The following is a 20,192-nucleotide window of genomic DNA, read 5'->3' as shown; positions in this document are numbered from 1 at the left end:
TTACATGCCATGAAGTACAGTATAGAGGTACCGACTGCAGTTTTATCTTTCTGATATTAGGTAAGAGATTATCAGAGAAAGTTCTTTGTCTTGTGAGAAATACTACTGCAGACTAATATTTTTTTATTACTGACAAAACGGAGAAAAAAGTGAAATGGAGAAAAACCAGTAAACAAAGGAAAACACATTAATTGTGCCTCATACACAAGTGAGACAAGGCTAAATTGTCTTTTGGCTTTGTGCATCTGCTCTTAGATTTTGCTGTCCACGCTGTCCATACTTACGGCTATTCTTGGCACAGCATTTTCACAAGGCATTTTAACATTAAGAAAGTCCAGTGGAAAGAGCTCAAGTGTGGAGACACCTTATTCCAATTTGATCTCTAAATACTGCTTTGTTGGCTGCGACACTACTATACACATTATGTTACTGCTTAAAAACAAATCCTCTATTCTAAGCATATGAAAATAGCAGTTGTATCTGTCATTTTGCCTGCCTGGATCTCGTGATTTTTGTATTTGTTTGCTGACATAACCCAGTCCAAGCCACAGATACCATGCAAATCTAGCTTAGCCAACCACTGCAAAATCAAAACTGATCCTGATTTCTGCCAGCAATGAAATTTGAGCCAGCTCTGGCATAATTCACCAAGGGTTTATGGAAGTCTGTTGCAGTTACTCTGTTAAGTGCCATTTGCTACTCTGGAAGGGGCTCGTACTTTCATTATTAGCCAAAAAGCAACACTTTATGACTGCAGGGCCTGAAATCTTTATGTGCTATCACAGTCAGTGCCAAACATGTGACATTAGGAGTCTCGAACATAAGAATTAAATAAGCAACTTAGATTATTTAAACTTTTTTTGGTTTGTTTTTTTTTTTTTTTTACATCACTTGTCAAAGGAATTTGGGAGCAGACTGCTTAAGTTCTAGTGGGAACAATGCAAGATCATGTTCAGTTCCCTTCCCCCACGTGTTCTCCCCCTTAAAGAACTTGTAAGAAAAAGCAACAGTATTGATATTCTCCTTTGCGCACCTTAAGTAAAAGGATTACATGCAACAACAGTAATAGCATTATTAATTTCTGTAAAAGCCTGTGCTACATTTGAACACAGTATCCTTTCTGAATACAGTACCTGAAAACCTTCCTGAAGACACCCTCTGCTAACCCTTCATCTGTGAACATCTCGGTGTGAGGCTTTCTTCACTGAAGCTATTTCTTGAGCCCTTTCTCATTATGTTATTGGCCTCAGTGTGTTCACTGAGGACACACACAACCTGATAACTGCATACCTTAGCCTTTTGTAAGCAAACCTGTCTTCTGGAAATTAGATTTAAACCAGAAAGTAGAGTGGCAGACATACTGTATTCAAAACCTCATTTAAATAACACATTTATTTGTGATCTAAAAACCCAGTAACAAGGTATTCAGCTTTAACTACACAAAGCACAGGTTAAACTCATAGTATAGCATTACCCATTGCTACTTCCTGCTGTCTCATCTCCTTCACTATTCTACTCACTTTCTATTTAATCACATCCACGCTCCAGAAATGTATGTTTCCAGAACCTGATGTAAATATTTTGTAAACATTAACTTCAAGACTCTCAAGCTGTTATTAAAGACTGACATTATAAAATGAATATTTTATATTCATTCAAGAAACTAGCCAGATTAAAGCCCTTAATCATATTTCACTTAAGAGTTTACCTACATTGTGTTTATACAGCTAGTAGAAAGAAAAATAGAGTGCATGCGCATATTTATCCACGTGTGTTTTAGTCCAGTGCCATACAGAAGTACTAACATTAATGGAGTGCACAGAATTTGCAAAAAAATTACACACAAGTTAAAATTGATTTTAAAGGTAAACAAGAAAATGTGCTGCTTACACAACTCAATTTATATTGTAATTACATATAGTCCACTGTGAAGGATTTATTCACATCCTATTAATGGATTCCAAACATTGACAAATAAATACTTAGAACCTGAAAACTCTAAAAGCTGACAAAAACAAAGTGATTTTTCTAAGGTGACAAGACAACTCCACAAACCTACTTCTTTCTTCTGAAGGAAGACAAAACCAATTTCATGCAGTTAATTCATGTTCAGACAGTTCATCACAAAATTTGGATTTTAATAGCACTGTCTTTTTAAAAAACATAATTTTGTCAGAGTAACATGCAGAGGAAAAGAGTACCACCCTTTTTATCCAAAACAAAGGCATTCTAAAAGGCCTCATACAGTTACCCTAACGAAGAATTTATTAAGTAAATAACCAGTGCAAGCAATATTTTTTCATTTTAAAGCACAATATGGTAAACAGCATGTTCTTTTTTTGCCAGATTCCCATGTAGGATTTGCTTTGTTGTATTACAATCTCAGGAAAGCATGAGCATTTGCTAGGGTCTATTGCCATTTGTTCAAAGTTTGATCCTGGAGTTTCATTTTTAAAGACAAAGACAGCTGACTCTCTCTCCCCCCCCTTCTCCCCCAGCCTCTTCCTCCTACATGAAGAAATGTCTTTATTTCTCATAAAGAAACTTACAATATTTTATGTCTGAGGCACTCAGTAGGTTTCCTTTTGCAAAGCTGAGAGTTCTGACTAAGATTTCTAACGTGCATTTACAAAGAGAAAACAAAGCCCAGCAGATCACTTACCCTCTTTAGCCACGTGAAATGCTTGTAAATATCAATCTCACCATCCATGCTTTGGGCCCATCTCAGCAGTCACATTCCCAGAGTTAAAAGAGACTTTTGGAAGCAAGAACAATGCTTTGTTCTACAGGATATAGCTGTGACTTCTTCCCCTTTCAACCCGCAACTTCTAAAATCTCAAAAGCATGCTCACATTTTAAGAAAAATCTTCTGCCTCTGTCCCAGAGTCTTATCCCGAATGCTTCTCCCAGATGTATATATAACACATGACTGTATAAACTTTAGACTCTCCCCCAAACATCTGGGTTTCTTAAACAGCAGATCGGTTAGCAAGAACAATGCAACTCTAAAAACGTCAAAATATAACTTGCTAAATGATCTTTAAAAAAGGATCTTTCAAGAATAGTATATACCTGCAGAAACTATTCCCGTCTAATGTTGAATAACAAGCTAAAAATTATTAAGCTGCCACTGAGAAACTATTTGCAAGTAATGCTTTCTCTGGCTTTCTGTTTTAAGAGTGGCTGGAACTCATTACCAAAGACCCCCTATTTCCTGTCTCTGTTTTACTCCCTCTTTATCATAACACTACTCAGACTTCTCAGTTTATTTCAGGATCAGACTAAACCTAAAAATAAGTTCTGCTCTTTGAATTACTTGCCTGTCCTCTCAAAAGACATTATAGAAGAAGAGGAATACAAGGACGATCCTGTGGATAAGTTAATTACCCCATAAATACTGCTATTGCCAAAGAAGCAATTTTCCATCTTAACAGAAGATGATGATACACTTCGAAGACTTTTGTCTGTTCCTGCTGAAGCACAGCAACTTTTCAAACTTGCCACATCAAGATAAATACATATGCAAAGCAACGCTCTGGCATGAAGGGAAGTTTAAAAGTGTTGCCTGTTACTGCGGTGTCCTCTAGTGCCTCCACACAGTAGTTATTATTAAGTTCTAGTTTTTCCCAATAAGCTCCAGTTTACAATTTTTTATCTCCCAGAAGTTAAAAGTGGGTTTGGCCTTAAACTGAGCAACTGATTGTTGCACACACAAGGACAATTTCTTAGGCAATGCCTACTGAGACCAAATCACAGCTGTGATTCACAAGAATCACAGCTGAAATTCTAGTGATGATCTCAGAACCTACCTCCTCATTTTATTCAGTTTCTATAGCCAAACTCACTCCTGCATTTAAGGTGAAGTAAAACAGCATTTTGGAAGAGCCAGTATCAAAGCTGCCCACCATTCTAATGATATATAAAAGAACTCAAAGCCTAAAGCTGTATAGTGCCCTGAAAAGCAGTTCTTATAGGGACCTGCCTGACCTAGTCATCTGCTCACATTCCAAACTTGTGGAAGTCACAGATATGTGAAGGAGTTTCTGCAACAGATGCAGGCTTTTATTATTTCAACCATCCTTGATATTTTTGATTTGATGGATCTGTTTTCAGAACCTTCAGTAATATAAATTAAGAGGGAAGGATATTAACCTAGACTTCCAGCTTTCTGCATGTATGCATTACCTGTTGTTAATTAAAGTCACAACAATGACTTTTTTAGTTTTTAGAAAGTTAGTGCTGTAAGTCTTCTCAAGGTGCTAGGATTTACTGAAATCACCAGTAACTGTGACAAGATGAAATAAACAGCTGTTTCCAAACCACATGCTACAAGACAGATCTGAAGAGGACTTGGGTTGCTCTATACATACAATGTACTTATTCTATGCTGGTTGTAAAAGTTTTTATGCTGTCTTAAAGTTGACGAGAGCAGCTATTTCTTGAATAGCTCGCACCATCTGGCAAAAGCCTTAGTACACTGTCCATTAAAAAAAAAAATCATGAAAATTATGATGCACTTACTATAGTACACTTCTCTATGCACGACAGTCCCTGACATGGCTCACAAACTAAAGACAGAATAGCAATTTTCTTGACATTAAATATGAACTCCCTACAGCTTAAGACATTTTTTCCCCTAGAAAACTAGTTATCTAATTAAGGATAACAACAAATACATCAAACTTCATCTCAAAGTACTGCATATCCCATAGTACCACCACTTCTGAAACTCAAGTTCCAGATTTCACCCATTTCAAAACACAGGCTCTAAGACTATCACTTCAGGTTCATTTAGCATACCCTCTCTTAAAACATACCACCCCACATCAGCTAAAGATTTTGGGTTTCATTTAAAAAAAAAAAAAAGTACAGAAAAACTTTATCACTCCACTTACTAGTGCCTCAGTGTAGTGTCTGCAGCTAGGTGAATATCCACTTCCCCTCTTAAAAGGATTTTAAATGACAAACTTACCTTATTTCTGCCTTGTCATTTCTCCTGGATTTCATGCAAAGGCTTCTAGATTCTGCTACAGTCATTCTTCCTGATTAGAAGGTAAACGTGTCTGAATTTTCTGCATCTTATCAGCCATGAATGTTGACAACATACATTCCAGGCAGTCACATGTTCCCTTTTAGCCTGTCACCTGCATGCTGAACTATGTATCTTGCTTGAGCTTTGGCCTGAAAGAGTTTCAGGCACCAAATGAATGCGAATCAATTGTGTTGTTTCCCCCTTCGTGCCCCCAGATTTGCTTAGAATGCTTTTCCATTTCACTGGAAAAGCAGGTTAGGTTCTCCAGGCAATGTGAAAATCAGGGAAAGATGTTGCAATCTGAAGATTGCTTCACTGGGTTACCACCGTATTTTTTTCTTATTTTTACGAAATATATCTCCCTGTGTAGTTCTTTGCCAAATATTAACTTCTAGTTCAGTGGAGAATTAAAAACCATACAAGTAAAACACCCACGATCACTGCAGTACTACTACCCTCGAGTGTTACCCCAGAGAAGGACCTAGCTATTACTCCCTTCCCCCACCATACTGTTTATTTCTACACTGTCATCTTCAAAAATAACTGAGAACACTCATCACGGCAATATAAATGCAATGTAGGGCACTAAAATGCTTAAAATTAACAAAGTTTTTATACTTCACAAGCTGTATAAAAATTAATCAGGATTTATTTGCCAATTCTGTGCTTCCCTAGAAAACTGCTGAGTGCTGCCACTGTTGATAAAACCAAAAGCTCCATTTGCAGAACACCAAAGGTGCTAGGCACATGAATGGCTGCTGATACACAACCCATAAAAACTTCTCATCTAAGTGATCCATTATTTTGTTAGTCAGAATGTCAAATATTTCAAACAAGATTTTAAATGTTTCAAATGGTAAACAGACACATCATAACAGCTTTGAAACTGAAAGTAACAGAATGCTTTAAACAACCAGCTACACTTCTCATGTCCCTGCATTCCAGACATAAGAGGAGGCAAGAAAACATTCACAAATCCTATCAGAACTATGGAGGCAAGGAGTCTGGAGTATTCTCTCTTCTCCTACCAACACCAGAGCTGAGGAAGCACTGAGCTCTTTGCCACCACTTCCCCCTCTCTCTCACCCAGCTGAGGTCATATGAACATAATAAAACTATATTTATTACTGCTATTTTAGCAATTTTGATTTTTATTCAATTAATCTGTGCTAAAACACAGGGTTTTGTGATGTTTCAAAGCAGCGCAAATGCAAACTGTCAATAACCTTCTTGTATTGGCACGGCATTGCCTGGGAGGTCAGAGTGCACAGGAGTATGAAGCAGAGCAGAAGCTCCCCAGCCTCCACCAGGTCCCGATCACTGGAGCATAGCACCTCTCTTCCTTTTCAGCAATAATATGTAGATCATTTGGGTTTCAAAACCTACCAGCCTCTGAAAATACTGAAAGAATATACACTCAGTTTTTCAGGCCAAGAACTGAAATAACCAACTATGCGTCTTCCCAGCCTCATCAGAGGAATCCAGCTGAGTACGGACCTGCAACAAAAATTTCCTCATTCCCAAGAATTAGTATAAACTTTTCCTACATCCATTACTCTCTGTGTTCCTCCCAGTTCTAGTATTTGGGCTGCCTTGGAAACAAAGGGATTAAGACCAGATTTTAAAAGGGAAGAACTTCCTCAGCATGCCAATACACACCTGTCATTCTCACGCTGGAAAAAAATGCAAGAGCTTCAGAGTGAAGAAAGACAGAATATGAGAATATGCCTGCACAGGAATACTTATAAAAAATAAAGTACTTTAGGTATTATAAAAATTATTTATAAATATAAAAATGCTTATAAAAAAATTCAGGCCACTTGTGCAAAAGACAACAGAGGAAGAAATCTTTTTTTACATGGTGAGGAATGGCTCCAGACATATTGATGAAACATTTCCAACAAGATAATTTGTCTTGGAGTCATGACTAACTGATACAGAGGAGGGCCATGAGGATGATCAGGGGACTGGAGCACCTCCAGTATGAAGAGAGGCTGAGAGAGTTGGGGCTGTTCAGCCTGGAGAAGAGAAGGCTGCGTGGAGACCTCATAGCAGCCTTCCAGTATCTGAAGGGGGCCTACAAGGATGCTGGGGATGGACTCTTCATCAGGGACTGTAGTGATAGGACAAGGGGTAACGGGTTCAAACTTAAACAAGGGAAGTTTAGATTGGATATAAGGAAGAAGTTCTTTACTGAGAGGGTGGTGAGGCACTAGAATGGGTTGCCCAGGGAAGTTGTGAATGCTCTATCCCTGGTGGTGTTCAAGGCCAGGTTGGACAGAGCCTTGGGTGCCATGGTTTAGTGTGGGGTGTCCCTGCCCATGGCAGGGGGGTTGGAACTAGATGATCTTAAGATCCTTTCCAACCCTAACTATTCTATGATTTTATGTATGTTAACACATACATAAACAAATAATTCTTTCCCAGCATAAAATGCACTTAATCCTAATGGCTGAATTCTTTGATTAAAATCTGTATTTCAGAACTTATTAGGCTTAGACAGTTATTAGTTCCAAGCCAGCATGGTTAACCCTCTCTTACTGCATATTCAGAGAAGGAGGGAGGTAATACTTTAAACAGGTGCTGACATCTTTGGAGTCATTCCCATCTGCAGGCTGTATGGTATCAGATATCTCTAGAACTACTATGTCCTTTCTGGTTACTGCTCAAGTAATAACTCAGCCCCCTTCCCTTGCCTTGCATAAAGACTGTATTACTAATATTTAGATGAAGTTACTGTTTATTAATTCATTCACAGACATTTGCATTCTTGGCAGTTTCAAACTGCCATCTTTTTTTGCCATATGCTTAAATGCCTTTTCCAGCCCAAGTTCTAGAAGACCTGTAACTTTTTGCATTAAACTTATTTAGAAGAACATGTAGACACACATCAGATTTTCTCTTCTACAGAGAAATCTTTACAAGGCCTTATTTCTGATAAAGATTATACAAATGCTTGTTATTTCCTTCTTAAGAATTCTGTTATTTCAGGGAAATGTTTATCTACTTGTGAAGAGTAGCAGCATGCCAACATGTTGTACAGTATGTCTAAAATAAGCATAACTTGTTTCCATTTTTGAAAGATCACAAAACCTGAAAATATACTTAGTTGCATTTTAACTAAATACAGGTCTGTTTATTACTAGTCTACTATTCTAAAAGAGAACAAAATAATGTTGTTGTGAATTATATTACTGCTATGTTTGTCATAACATTTAGAAAATGATATATGTCAACCTACCCAAAATCTGTGAAATCTGAACAAAGGTTACCTACAGAAATACTTCAAACTACCTTCAAACTGCCTTTCCTGTAACATTCCAGTAATACCTTTTGAAGGATATTTAAAAAGAAAATTTTGCCTCTGGCCTCTTTATTTATAACTTCTCTGTCAGTATCAATGTTTAATGAAATAATTCTCTCTTACTGATCCCTTTGTTAATTACCTCATGGAAAACACTTTCCAATGTTTTCTCTAGCTACAATTAAAAAAGCAGACATTTACACATTAATATTTGTTAAATTAATACAGTGTACCACATTTAAATCAGTGATCAGCAGTGCATCTGCACATTCTAGCAGCAGATCACAATCTACAATGAAAAGGGACACCATGCATAACATTACACACAAAAGGAAAGATGAACTAATGTGATATTCAACCACCTAGTGCAAAGGTAGGCACCGAAACTAACAGCTGAGTTAGATAAATGGAACTGAATGAATCATATTCATGCTTTTTGAAGGCTAACATGCAATTTCTGTATACAATCATTGCCTTTTATAGAGTAGTCCTCTATTTCCTCTGACAGTATCAAGGTGTGGATACCAGTGTAGGTGAGGATGGCGTCCAAGGGCTAAGCGTCACAATAAGTCAGTAGATTGCTTTGAAATCTCGGAAAAATTAACATATAAAAATATGGGCCTTGCTATTACAACCAGAATGAAAGGTGGCTACCTTTCTTCCCTGACTAGTCTAAGCCTAAGGCCATAACACAATTCTGTTTAATCATTTCTGGTCATTGTAGTTCAAAGATGTCTCTGTTAAGCATTACTGACTATGACAGGGGTGAAAGAAAATGCCAAAACCTAATCTCACCATGTCATTTTAAGAAAGAGAGATACACATCAGAGCTACTCACTGCGAAGGTATTTTAAGCTTCTACTAGTTCTTCATGTAGAGAAGACTTTCCTACCTGTGCTGACAGCTACTACAGCGAGCAGTCACAGTCAGAGATGATAGGGCTGACTCCCAGACAAAGCAACCACAGAACATGAAAATAAAAAAAAAAAAAAATCAGGCCCGACTTAGAAGCATTCCATGCAAGCTGTGTACATCCCCTTTCCACTAGCTCCGAGGCACTGTCTAGTATTTATAAATAGCTGCACACATTAAGAACACTGCTGTTTCTTGTGTGCTGTGAATTGCTCTAACGTGCTTGGGGAACCCTGAGAGGACTAGATCTTCCAGTCCAGGGCTTCCTTGCATCATTAACTCATCGAAAAAGAGCGGGAGCACAGCGCAGGACTGGGTCGTATAACTTTTCAACTCTGACTACTGGTCAGAAAACACACCATCTAATGTTTCAAGTTGGCAAAAATAAACATGAATGCTTATGGAATGACAGCTTTTCTACACTGTCCCAAGTGGGCTCTACTGGTCCATTTTCAATTTAATATGTGTTAATACCTCTTGGCAATAGGAAGATTCAGCTATATATATCTCCTTTGTGACTCTTAACAGTTGAGTTCTACAGTCAAACTTACCAGCAGATAAACACACTGGCTTTAACTGGCATTGCTTAGAATATATTATCTTCCTGCTCAGCTGTTGCTGAAAAATCCTACTGATACTTTTATAAAAACATGTTTTCAACAACACTGAAGTGCCCTGCATTGAAGTAATTTTCTGTCTGTTCTAGACAAATAACTCTGTAAAATGGATCTTAGAGAAAAGTGAAATAAAAAGACCTGCCATTATGTTTCATCAGAGCACTAACACATGCTTAAAATACAACTTTGAAGTAATTTCAAAACTTCACAAACTCCACCAAGTCAGAATTCTGAACTGGTGTTTACTGCTTAATCCATGTCCCTGTGAAGACACCGGGGAAGAAAAAAAAAACCCACCAACCTTGACCTTAACACACAGTGGAAATAATCTCTTCTGAATGTTAATCATGACCAAATGGCAATCAAGACTCTAAGAAAATTCTGTTTCTGCTAAAAAGTCTGGTTTTACCACTACAAAAAACACAGCACGAAATGAGACAAAGCACAGCATACATGACATTATTTTAACAAATCGCCTTTACCACATATTCCTCTACTATTTCTTCTGCTATTCCCCCCCTTGTTTCTTCAAATTTAGAAAATTGAGATAGACTTTCAGAATTAGGCTTCCAAGAAAAAAACATCAACAGGAAAACACTAAGGAGTTTTCATGAATCAGCATTTTAAAGGTCAGTATATAAAGCTACGTGATGAAGTGTCTTGCTTTAAAAATAGATGTTCCACTGGAAGGAAGATCAAGTTTTGTCATCATGGAAATGAAGCTTTCAGTTATGCTTAAAATTGTTTTAGCACCACTGTAAGAACACTAGGGTTCCTCTTTACTCAGAAATGGGTTCCATAAAGATATAGAGAATAAAAAAAAGCCAAATTAACAAAGCAGCAGCTCATTTAGAGTTATGAAATGAAACTGTAACTAAATACATTCTCTCATAGCTCACCAAGTCAGTCAGTTGCTACTGAAGCAGTTAATTTTTAATGCTGAAATTACTACCTGCTTTGTGACATCACGTGGTCACTAGCAATACTAAAATATTTAGCAAGAAGCACTGAAACTATAGCAAAATTGTTTTATATGAGCTCTCCATGATAATCTCCAGGATTTCTTATTCTGTTTTAAAAGCCAAAGAATTCATAATCACAAAACATGTAAAACACCCCTAGCATTCACTTCAAGGCAAAAAACTTAAAGACATTTAAGTCTATAATTGATGATGCTTTATACCATTTTAGCTTTGTCAAAAAAATTGTGCAGTTAGAGCAACTATTAAGTCCTCATTCTATGATACATGGTAATAATCTTGCTAAATTAAGCCCTAACTTTTTCAAACCTATTTCATCTATCTCAAAGCAGTGGCAGCACAGTTACTGTGCTGTTACACTGTAAACTCAGGAACCTAACATGTTCACAGATCCCAGACCACAGAAATGTAAAAAAGAGCCTTTTCAAAAAGCTTAAGTCCTATAAATGGTGTGCCTCTTCCTTAGGGGATTGTTGAGGACAAGCACAAAATACAACTCCACCAAATCACTACCAATGGTTCCATAAAAAAGTAATAAAGCAGATGCTTTCAAAAGAGGAAGTAAGCAAGGTATGAAACATGATGTCTAAAGTTTTCACGCTCTAGGCATATCTAAATTTCCCACATCTTTGGTATTTATACCTATAGCAGACAGACCAAAGAACAGAACAGTTTCGGTAAGGACAACACCACAGACTAACCACACAAAAGCAACAACAACAAAACCCACCCTAAAACCCTGAATGAAACCAAAAGAAATCAAACTAACCACAACTTAGTGATATTTAATGTATGATAAATTCCATAGATTGATACTTTGGAATTTAGGGAAAGTAAGACTCAACTAAGACCAGCTAGATTATCTATAATCATCACAGCTTTCTGACTGATCAGTAATATACCAATATGCCTCAAAGCTGACCAAAAGGCTAAACTCCAGTCTTACTTATTTGAACGCCAGGTGTAGTTCAGCACACTAAGTGGCAATTACCAAAGCTGCAAAGCTACTAATTTATAATGCCAGGGGGGCAATTTTTTACAGATGTTACTTTCTTGATGATACTCCAATACTAACAAACAAATACAAAGAAGGTTCTGGCACTTCTAACCTGCAATCCCACATACTGCTGTGTGGCACAAACACAACTAGCAGGGATAGCCATACCTCTGCCTCAGGAGAGCTTTCAAGTTCTGATGATTGCTAATGCAGAAGAAGCATACAAAAAGATAATTGGGACTTCTATTCCATACTTCTGTTAAAATGCAGAAGTTTTTGCTAAAAAATGAAAATGCTATCTGTTCAATGCTATTTGATACTATCCAGCAGGAACTAGTCTTGAGTCATCTTTCTGACTCTCCTTTCTGCAGTTTCCCATAAGAGCAAATACAGGACAGTGGCAAAACACAAATTCACATTATTTCCATCAGGCACATTGTTTGCATTCTCGATTAAGGATGGCAGCTGCAATGATTTTTAATGCAATTTTTCAAGCACACATATAAGGAAAAATCATAAAATAACACTTCTCTTGAAAGGAGCATGCTTATCTATATTTAAAATAAACATCAGATTGCTTTTTGGATCTTTAGTTTCTAATGTATTCCTAGTCAGGATTAGCTGGGAATACTTTTGACCTCACCAATTCCTGTATAATGTTAGAAACAAAGCAGCTGCAGTATTCTCTAAAACCAGTGGTTTATTCAGTACATGCTAAAGCGGCCCTTCAGCTTCAAAGGAAGGTGCATTGACCCCAAAAAACAAACAGGTATGGAATTAACTGTCCACAACAGAAGATCCTTCTCCAATTCAGCCTACAATAGCTCTAAAAAAAAAAAAAGCTCAGAAGTATCAGTTCACCATGCACTTCAAAGTTTGTTACAATTCAGCTATGGCTACTGTTAGCAAACATTGTTTGATATAACATTTCACATGAATGAAACAATTAAAATACATTGCAAATCTCTGCATGGAATCATTACTCTACACTTTAAAGCAAACAAAGACATCTTGTAGCAAATTCCACTTGAGAGTATCTGGATTTTCTACACAATCATGTTTTACCTGATTGTTACCAGTAGCAACATCTACGAACCCACACCTGAGGGGTGCCTGTGTGAGCCTCTGGGGCTCTTGCTCCCCAGTGCATGGGTTAGCAGAGTGCAGGGTGCTCCATGGGTACACACAAGAGCTAAAGCACCCACATATTCACTAGATGTGTGTAAACAGCGGAAGCCATATCCACAGAAGAGCCTGATCATACTTGTAATCAACCGCAGCTGTGAGAGGAAACGTTTGTGTGTACCTGTGAAAGTGGACGTGCGCATGTCTGTGCGATTCTAGCTTTTTGGAATTAGTTATAGAACTGCATTCAAAATTTGTAGGTGTTTCTTAACATTCCTTAAGCATCTAGTATTCTGGTTTATCTCTTCCATTGCTGATGTTGATCTTAAATATATAGTTCACTGATTTCTAGTTAATTATGCCTTTAATAAATCAACAAACTGTTTCATTGTCAATGTGTTTAAGCCATGGGCACTGAGAAGGGTTTTTTTTTTAATGACACTCCAACATTTCACAGGCTAATGATTACCAAACTTTCTTTGAGCTTCCAGTGTGAATGGATTCACTGAGCTAGAGAGTTCTCATTCCCTATAGCTTAACTATCCTTTTTTACATCTCTAGTATCATGTTTCAGAGCTCTGGGCTGGAATTAAGGAATTTTCAGTACAGGATGTAGAATCATAGAATCAACTAGGTTGATTCACCCTCTCTGTGAAGAAATTTTTCCTAATATCCAATCTAAACCTTCCCTGGCACAGCTTGAGGCTCTTGCCTCATAATGGCCATAACTATGAAATACATATTTAGATGATCTTCAGGTCCTTTCTAACCCTAACCATCTATGATTCTGTATTCCATTCCACTGACCTGAGCTGAATTTCTTCTTAATTCCCAAGTGAAACTGCCACTTTTCAGTGGAGAAAGCGCTTCCAATTTTGACATCCACAAAAATTGCGCGCATGCTTACAAATTATTTGCATTTTTAAAAAATATGAGAAAGGTCTACAGATACACAGATTACTACCTATTTTCAAATAACGGTCACAGCAGCTGTGCACTACCCTCCTTCTGCATGTCTTTAAAGGAAGTGTAGAATTCATTAATACACAACAGTGCAAAATATTTTAAAAACAGTGATCTCAACATACTGCACTGGAGATATGCTACCAGTTTCCCTGTTCTGTTGGTTCTGAATTCAGAGTGCCCAAATGAATGCCACTCCTGATGCACTGGACAAGATTTCTGGGACATCAGTAAACTGCAACTCTAAGAGGGAACTGTGGTTTCTGTTTTCGCTGTTTTTTCATGGAAAAGAATAAATAGATTAATACGAGGAGTCAAAACATCAAGTGTTCCCTACATTGCAGAGCTGAAAAGCTAGCTTAATATTTCTGCAGCATAGGGGTCAAAAGCCAGACCACCAGATTCAAACTGTTCAGCTTGGTAGTTCAGGGCCAACTTTACTGTGAACAACTCTGAAAATTGACATCTTTTATGCATTACAAATACATTTTAGATATTACAAAGCTTTAGAATCATAGAATAGTTAGGGTTGAAAAGGACCTTAAGATCATCAAGTTCCAAACCCCCTGCCATGGGCAGGGACACCTCACACTAAACCATGCCACCCAAGGCTCTGTCCAACCTGGCCTTGAACACTGCCAGGGATGGAGCATTCATAGCATTCGTTTTAATGCTTTGAAAAAGCATTAAAATTTCTGCTATGTCAGGAAGTCAGTAAGAGCTGGGCTGAGGATATGGACTCAAAATCTAACACTGCAAATCCAGATTAATCATTGCCTCCACCTTTTGCTTTCAAAATTGGTACAAAATTCTCATTCCTTTCTCTCATACAGTCTGAAACAGGACTTTCCAGGCATAGACCTGCACTCTGTAGAGAATGCCAACAAAACAGCAGTTGACAAGTTCAAACAAAAGCACAATCACACAAAAGTGACAAAGCCAGAAGAAAATCCATTCATCTAGAAAAGTTTCTGGAAGTTGACAAAGTGATAGGTAGGTTTTACTCATTCAGAAACCATCATTCACTTGCAGTGGCAGGCTTGGTGAAGAGGAGTGTTCTGGCACTGCTGTTTCTCTTCCTTCACATCCAATGGATCTCTTCTTTTAATGTCTGTCTGAAGATGTGCTCCTCACCTGGTAAGCCTCAATCTTTTCCAAGATAGTCACATGTTTATTTCCCATCTATCCCAGTATGAATGTCTCACATTCAGAAGCTAGAGCTTTCCTGCATTTACCACCACTACCTGGAGTACAAGATACTTCAGAGGTTCATAATACCCATAGTTAAGGTAAAGGAAATGTACTGAGGGAAAGTTTAGAAGAATCATCCAATTTGAATCTGTCCCTTCAACAGGCCATGCCACCATATTCCAAATTGGTGGTTTAAAAATTGAAAGTTTTATGACTAGTTATAAACTTGTTTGTTATCTCCAGCAAAGAACCAACAACAACAAAAAAATCCCACAGAAAAGGTATCCTTCTTGGTAGTTCAGTTTTACTTTCTTCTCTCACCAAAGTAAGTCTTTTTACCAACTTCTTATACTCCTATATCTGCATGGCTTTAGTAATCAGCACATAAAGTGCTTTCTTCTCTTTCTAAAGAGCACATGAATTGTTCACCATTCCCTGTAGTTCTCTAAGTATGCAGATTTCAGTTATTATAAAAATAATTGAAGTATAAAACCACTTGAACCGATGCTGTTTGCAAACAAAATGGAAAAGCTATAAAATAACCACTCACCAGATTCTCTTCAAACCACTCCCGTATACACACTGCTGTGGCCCCCGGAATTTGACTTCGCAATGCTTCTTTCTCTTGAGGATCCTCTAGCATTTCCAGTGCCATCTTTAGATCTTCCAGGAGATGCAAAATTTGAAATGTGCCCAAGTATACTGATGGAGCAGGTGACACAATATCATAACCACCATTAGCATATTCTGTAGCTGACTTTGTACCTAAACCAAGTAAAACCAGGAGAGACAATAACGTTAAGTAACTATTTTGTAAATTACAAATATATGCATACTACACATTGCAACGTTTGGACTTTAGATGCTATCTGACAAGTATCGGTATTTCAGGCTTACCAATACTTGAGTTAGCCTCTAGATAAATAACAAACACTGATGAATTAAATATGAGAGGTATGTACAAGCATATTAAAAAAAATTCTGATCTAGAAAACACTTGCAATGTCTACTAAATTATAAATGCCAAAACCTTATCACAAATCACTTGTAATTTTCCATGGGTACCATGAGATGTCACTAACTTCTCAGCTACATAGAAATCTTCACGCATAGCAGTGTTAAGCAGCTTACGAAAGACTAAGGCAGTTCTTTGACAAGAAACTGACATGAAAATAGAACGTGTTACCAGAACTAGAAAAATCTGTGACCTTGAGCAGGCCTATCAACCCTCCCTCAGAGAAAAAACCCAAAATTTAGCAATAAAAATTACTTAAGAAACTTTGCTAGCTCTCTAAATTACAAAAAGCTGTCTACATTACAACACCTCCATCCTGCCAGACCTCTAGCAACAGTATTATTTTCTCAAGAACAATAAGCACAACAATAGACATATCTCACTTGATGGAAGAACTATAAGTAATACAAATTCTAATATCTCCAAATCTTTTTGTCTTACTACTGTGCTTCAATGAGATGCACATTAAAATGAGCTGTAATTTCTTAGTCCTGAATTTCAGACCTTGATTTCATTTAATATCCCTTTGTTTCTTTCAGAATTCATCACATGGAAAATTTCTACTTGCTCTACTTTTTTTTTTTCCTCCCTCCTCTTTTTTACAATTCATTGCCTCAGGTACATAATAGACTGTAATCATGTTATGTCTTCATTCCTGTTCTCTCTGGCATAAACAACCACATTTTCTCCCTTCATGGAAGATTTTTTCTTAGGCTTTTGATCATCTGTATGTTGGACCCACATAGCATATGGTAGTCCTTAGAAGACTGCATCATTGATCTACATGAGGGGATTACAATAATCTCTATACTATTCTTTGTTTTACTCCTATTTTTAACATAATTTACATCTTAGTTAAAAAAGGATCAGAAATCATCACTGAGTCTTTGAAAATTAGATGCTAAGTTATTTTCCTCAAGCAGATGTATCTAATTTGAAACCCCATGCTTAACTTCACTCAAAGCTTTCAGGAAAATTCTAAATAATATTAACTAAGTCTTCTTCAACCACTGCTTTAATGACACAAAGAATTCTATCAGATCTGTGCAAAAAATTGTGTGGTTTGAACTCTACTGCAGGATGTATATGGGTTGGGGTTTTTTTTATTTTTAGTTTTTTTATTGTTTTAAACAATGTAAAATTATCCCTAGAAATTTGTAAAGTTTTGCAAGGCTCAGTAGTAGAGATTTCATATTTTTTTAAAAGCAACGCTCATTTTCACTACTGAAGTATTACATATACCTCTTTTCAAACTTGGAATATTTGCTGTTTGGTCCTGCTGAATTCTGCGGCTTATGAGTTTATTTTAATACCTCAAGAGTGAGATCTCATCTTAATTTCTGGCTAAGACCATGTCCAAGATAAAGCCTGTTCAATATCAGGTGCTAAAAAGACTGCTACACAAGACAATTTCACTTCATAAATCAACATCGTCTTCTTGAATTATTTCCTATTGAGGAGAGGACCAGCTAACACGTGTGCTGGATTTGAGTATTCTAATCACGAAGAGATATTTTCTTTTGTATTTCTATACTCTCGGCTACTCATGCCAGCTTAGTTATTTCTGTTTATGCACTTGCTAATGCAGATTAATATTCAACTCTAGTGACTAAAGATAGCACATTTTCAAATTATGTAAGAGCCATTTGGGTCATATAACCTCCTAAATCTATTCATTTATCCAGAGTGCTTCACTACTCGCTTTCCAAAACGGATACACACACAAGGTAGCATTGATGCTACTTTTAAAGATTCAGCTTCCTTGATTATTGTGATCAGGACTTTTAAACTAGTTTTCTCACTCTTTCTTTTGAAAAAATCCATGCTAATTTTTTCTGTCTTTTTGCTTAGCAAGTACTTCTCACACCAGAACCACAGACAAGATCCAAATTTACTTCATAATCAGCTTTGGTAGCTACTTCTTCAATGAACCGACAATTTAAAATACATGTGGAATGGGAAAAACTTAATTGAGCATTCCGTTACAGCATTCTTCATGTTATTTATGTGCATACTTTTTATATACAGACAAGAGAGAAACAAGCAAACAGAAATTTACACAATCCAAACTAACCACACACTTTCAGGACCAGAACCAATACTTTAATTGTGAAAAAAAAAAGCCATAATCTTTAAGCTGAAGCTGAATAGAGATGTAAATCAATTGTTCAGGAGTTCAATTATACTTGGCAAGTAGTTTACACAGCCAAATACATAGCCATACCATACACACCACTGTAACTTTCTTGACAGCATTGGCAACATCTTCCCTCACCAGTCTAAGTGCCTCACTATGTATCACATCTTGCCTCCATCCTTAGATTATCATGGCTACAACATTACTGGTAACATCTACCTTCTACAGAAAATAATTGAAAATTCTGTAGGAAAATTCAATCACAATGAAATTCACACGTTTGGGCATGTCTTTATTTGATTTGCCTCTACCAAAACACTAGGGGAAAAAAAACCATATATGCACACTCTTTAATCTTGGCAAGCGGAAGAACTGTTTCCCTTGAGAAACGCAGTTTTATAAATGTAAAACTTCTGAAGTGCTGGAGTACAGGAAGGGCCAGACAGGGATTATATGTTCTGTGATTTCCTGAGACTGGGCATACTCAATATGCATGCTTCATTCATCCTAAGCTCTTCAACTGACTGTTCAGACTGGCAGTATTCTAAGCTGCCTCAAAGTCTCTCATTTTACACAGTAGTGGAAGGCCATAATTTCTCAGAACTCTCAAGAACTGGGTCCATCTGCAAGGCCTACGTGCCAAGTTTCATAGTTGTAATCTAAGGTGGGCCTTGACAACAGTACTGTCCTGTGTAGGGACATTTGGTAGGTGATAACGTGCTTTTACCAGGAAAGAGTATCAGCTTGGCATCTCGTGATTGAGACAGTCAATTCAAGAATTTTCAGGTGTTTTCTCTTACCGTTACTTTCGTGCCTCAAGTTTTCCTCCATTTAATTTTGCATGAAATAAGAAATAAAATGAAGCCTGAAGAAGGAAATATTTTTCTATTCGTTGCTAAGAAAAACAGGACTCAACAAATTAAAATCATCAAAGACATCATTATGGCAAGCTCATGTTCCCTAAATTAACTAACAACACACAAAAGCTGGTCTATCTTATGACTTACCACATACCTATGACTGGGAATTAATTTTGAGCGTAAATAGTACAGGATTTTAAATTGAAGACGACAATAAAGTCACTTGGAAATCGTCTTAGCTAGTAACAGTATTTGTTTTCTTACATGAATAAAGATGTAATGATCTTACAAGTCTGTAAATTCCTATATGCACTAGTTCCATTAAGCCTTGAAAAGCAAAACATCTCTTTGATTAATACTAACTAAAGATAAATGAAGGAAGTAGAGACTGAAAGGCTCAATTTAATTAATAATTTTAAATCTTTCAACTGATGTTATTATCCATTAAAGAAATTTTGTGTATATATATATATCAATATATCAGTACCATTCAAGGTTTGTATTTAGACTTTAAAAAGCAGGCACTGTTGAGAGAAGAATGTACCTGTGTCTGATACCACCAGAAAGACAAACAAAACCCAAACCATATCTGTACCCTTACCATGCTGAGTATATACAGGGCATAATTCTTAGATATACTGAAGATTCTAGCCTTCAGCAATCAAAATTCCACTAGTTTCAAGTAACTGGGATCACAAATATTAAGCAGGGACTTAAAAGTTCTTTGCTTGGCTGGATAGGGGCCAGAGTAGTCGAATCAACAGAGGTTACAAAGCTCTCCCATGAGTAACTCTCCTTGCCCAGAACAGGAACTATCCAGATCTCAGTGCATCACTAAGAGAACATGACCTTTCACACCTCCCCATCAAATACACTCCTCCACTGTGAAATTAATTTTAAACTTGTTTGCTATGGGTTGCACTGTAGTACCTTCTATGATCCAGGCTGAAACAGAAAACAAAGAATTCCTCTAAAAGCACAACTAATGCACTTTATATTAGGTAAAGAAATACAGAAATGCAGTTTAACTCCGCATTTAAACTTAGAAAGCTTCCTGGT

The 20,192-nt window shown here is 37.0% G+C and overlaps 1 protein-coding gene across 1 annotated transcript in view; it reads right to left on the bottom strand.

Moving 5' to 3' along the window:
- PPFIBP2 (PPFIA binding protein 2) overlaps nt 1–20,192 on the bottom strand; it is a gene marked incomplete at its 3' end in the record, with an annotated part of 87,366 nt that overhangs the window by 55,227 nt on the left and 11,947 nt on the right. Inside the window, exon 2 of the mRNA XM_080619493.1 lies at nt 15,672–15,886. Within this exon, the coding sequence (XP_080475619.1) occupies nt 15,672–15,886 (215 nt within the window). The remainder of the gene's footprint in view (nt 1–15,671; nt 15,887–20,192) is intronic.

Source organism: Psittacula echo (genome assembly GCF_963264785.1).
Source record: "Psittacula echo genome assembly, chromosome: 5".
NCBI classification, from domain to species: domain Eukaryota; kingdom Metazoa; phylum Chordata; class Aves; order Psittaciformes; family Psittacidae; genus Psittacula; species Psittacula echo.
Note: the sequence above shows the minus strand (reverse complement) of the source record. Positions and strands in the feature narration are given on the sequence as shown.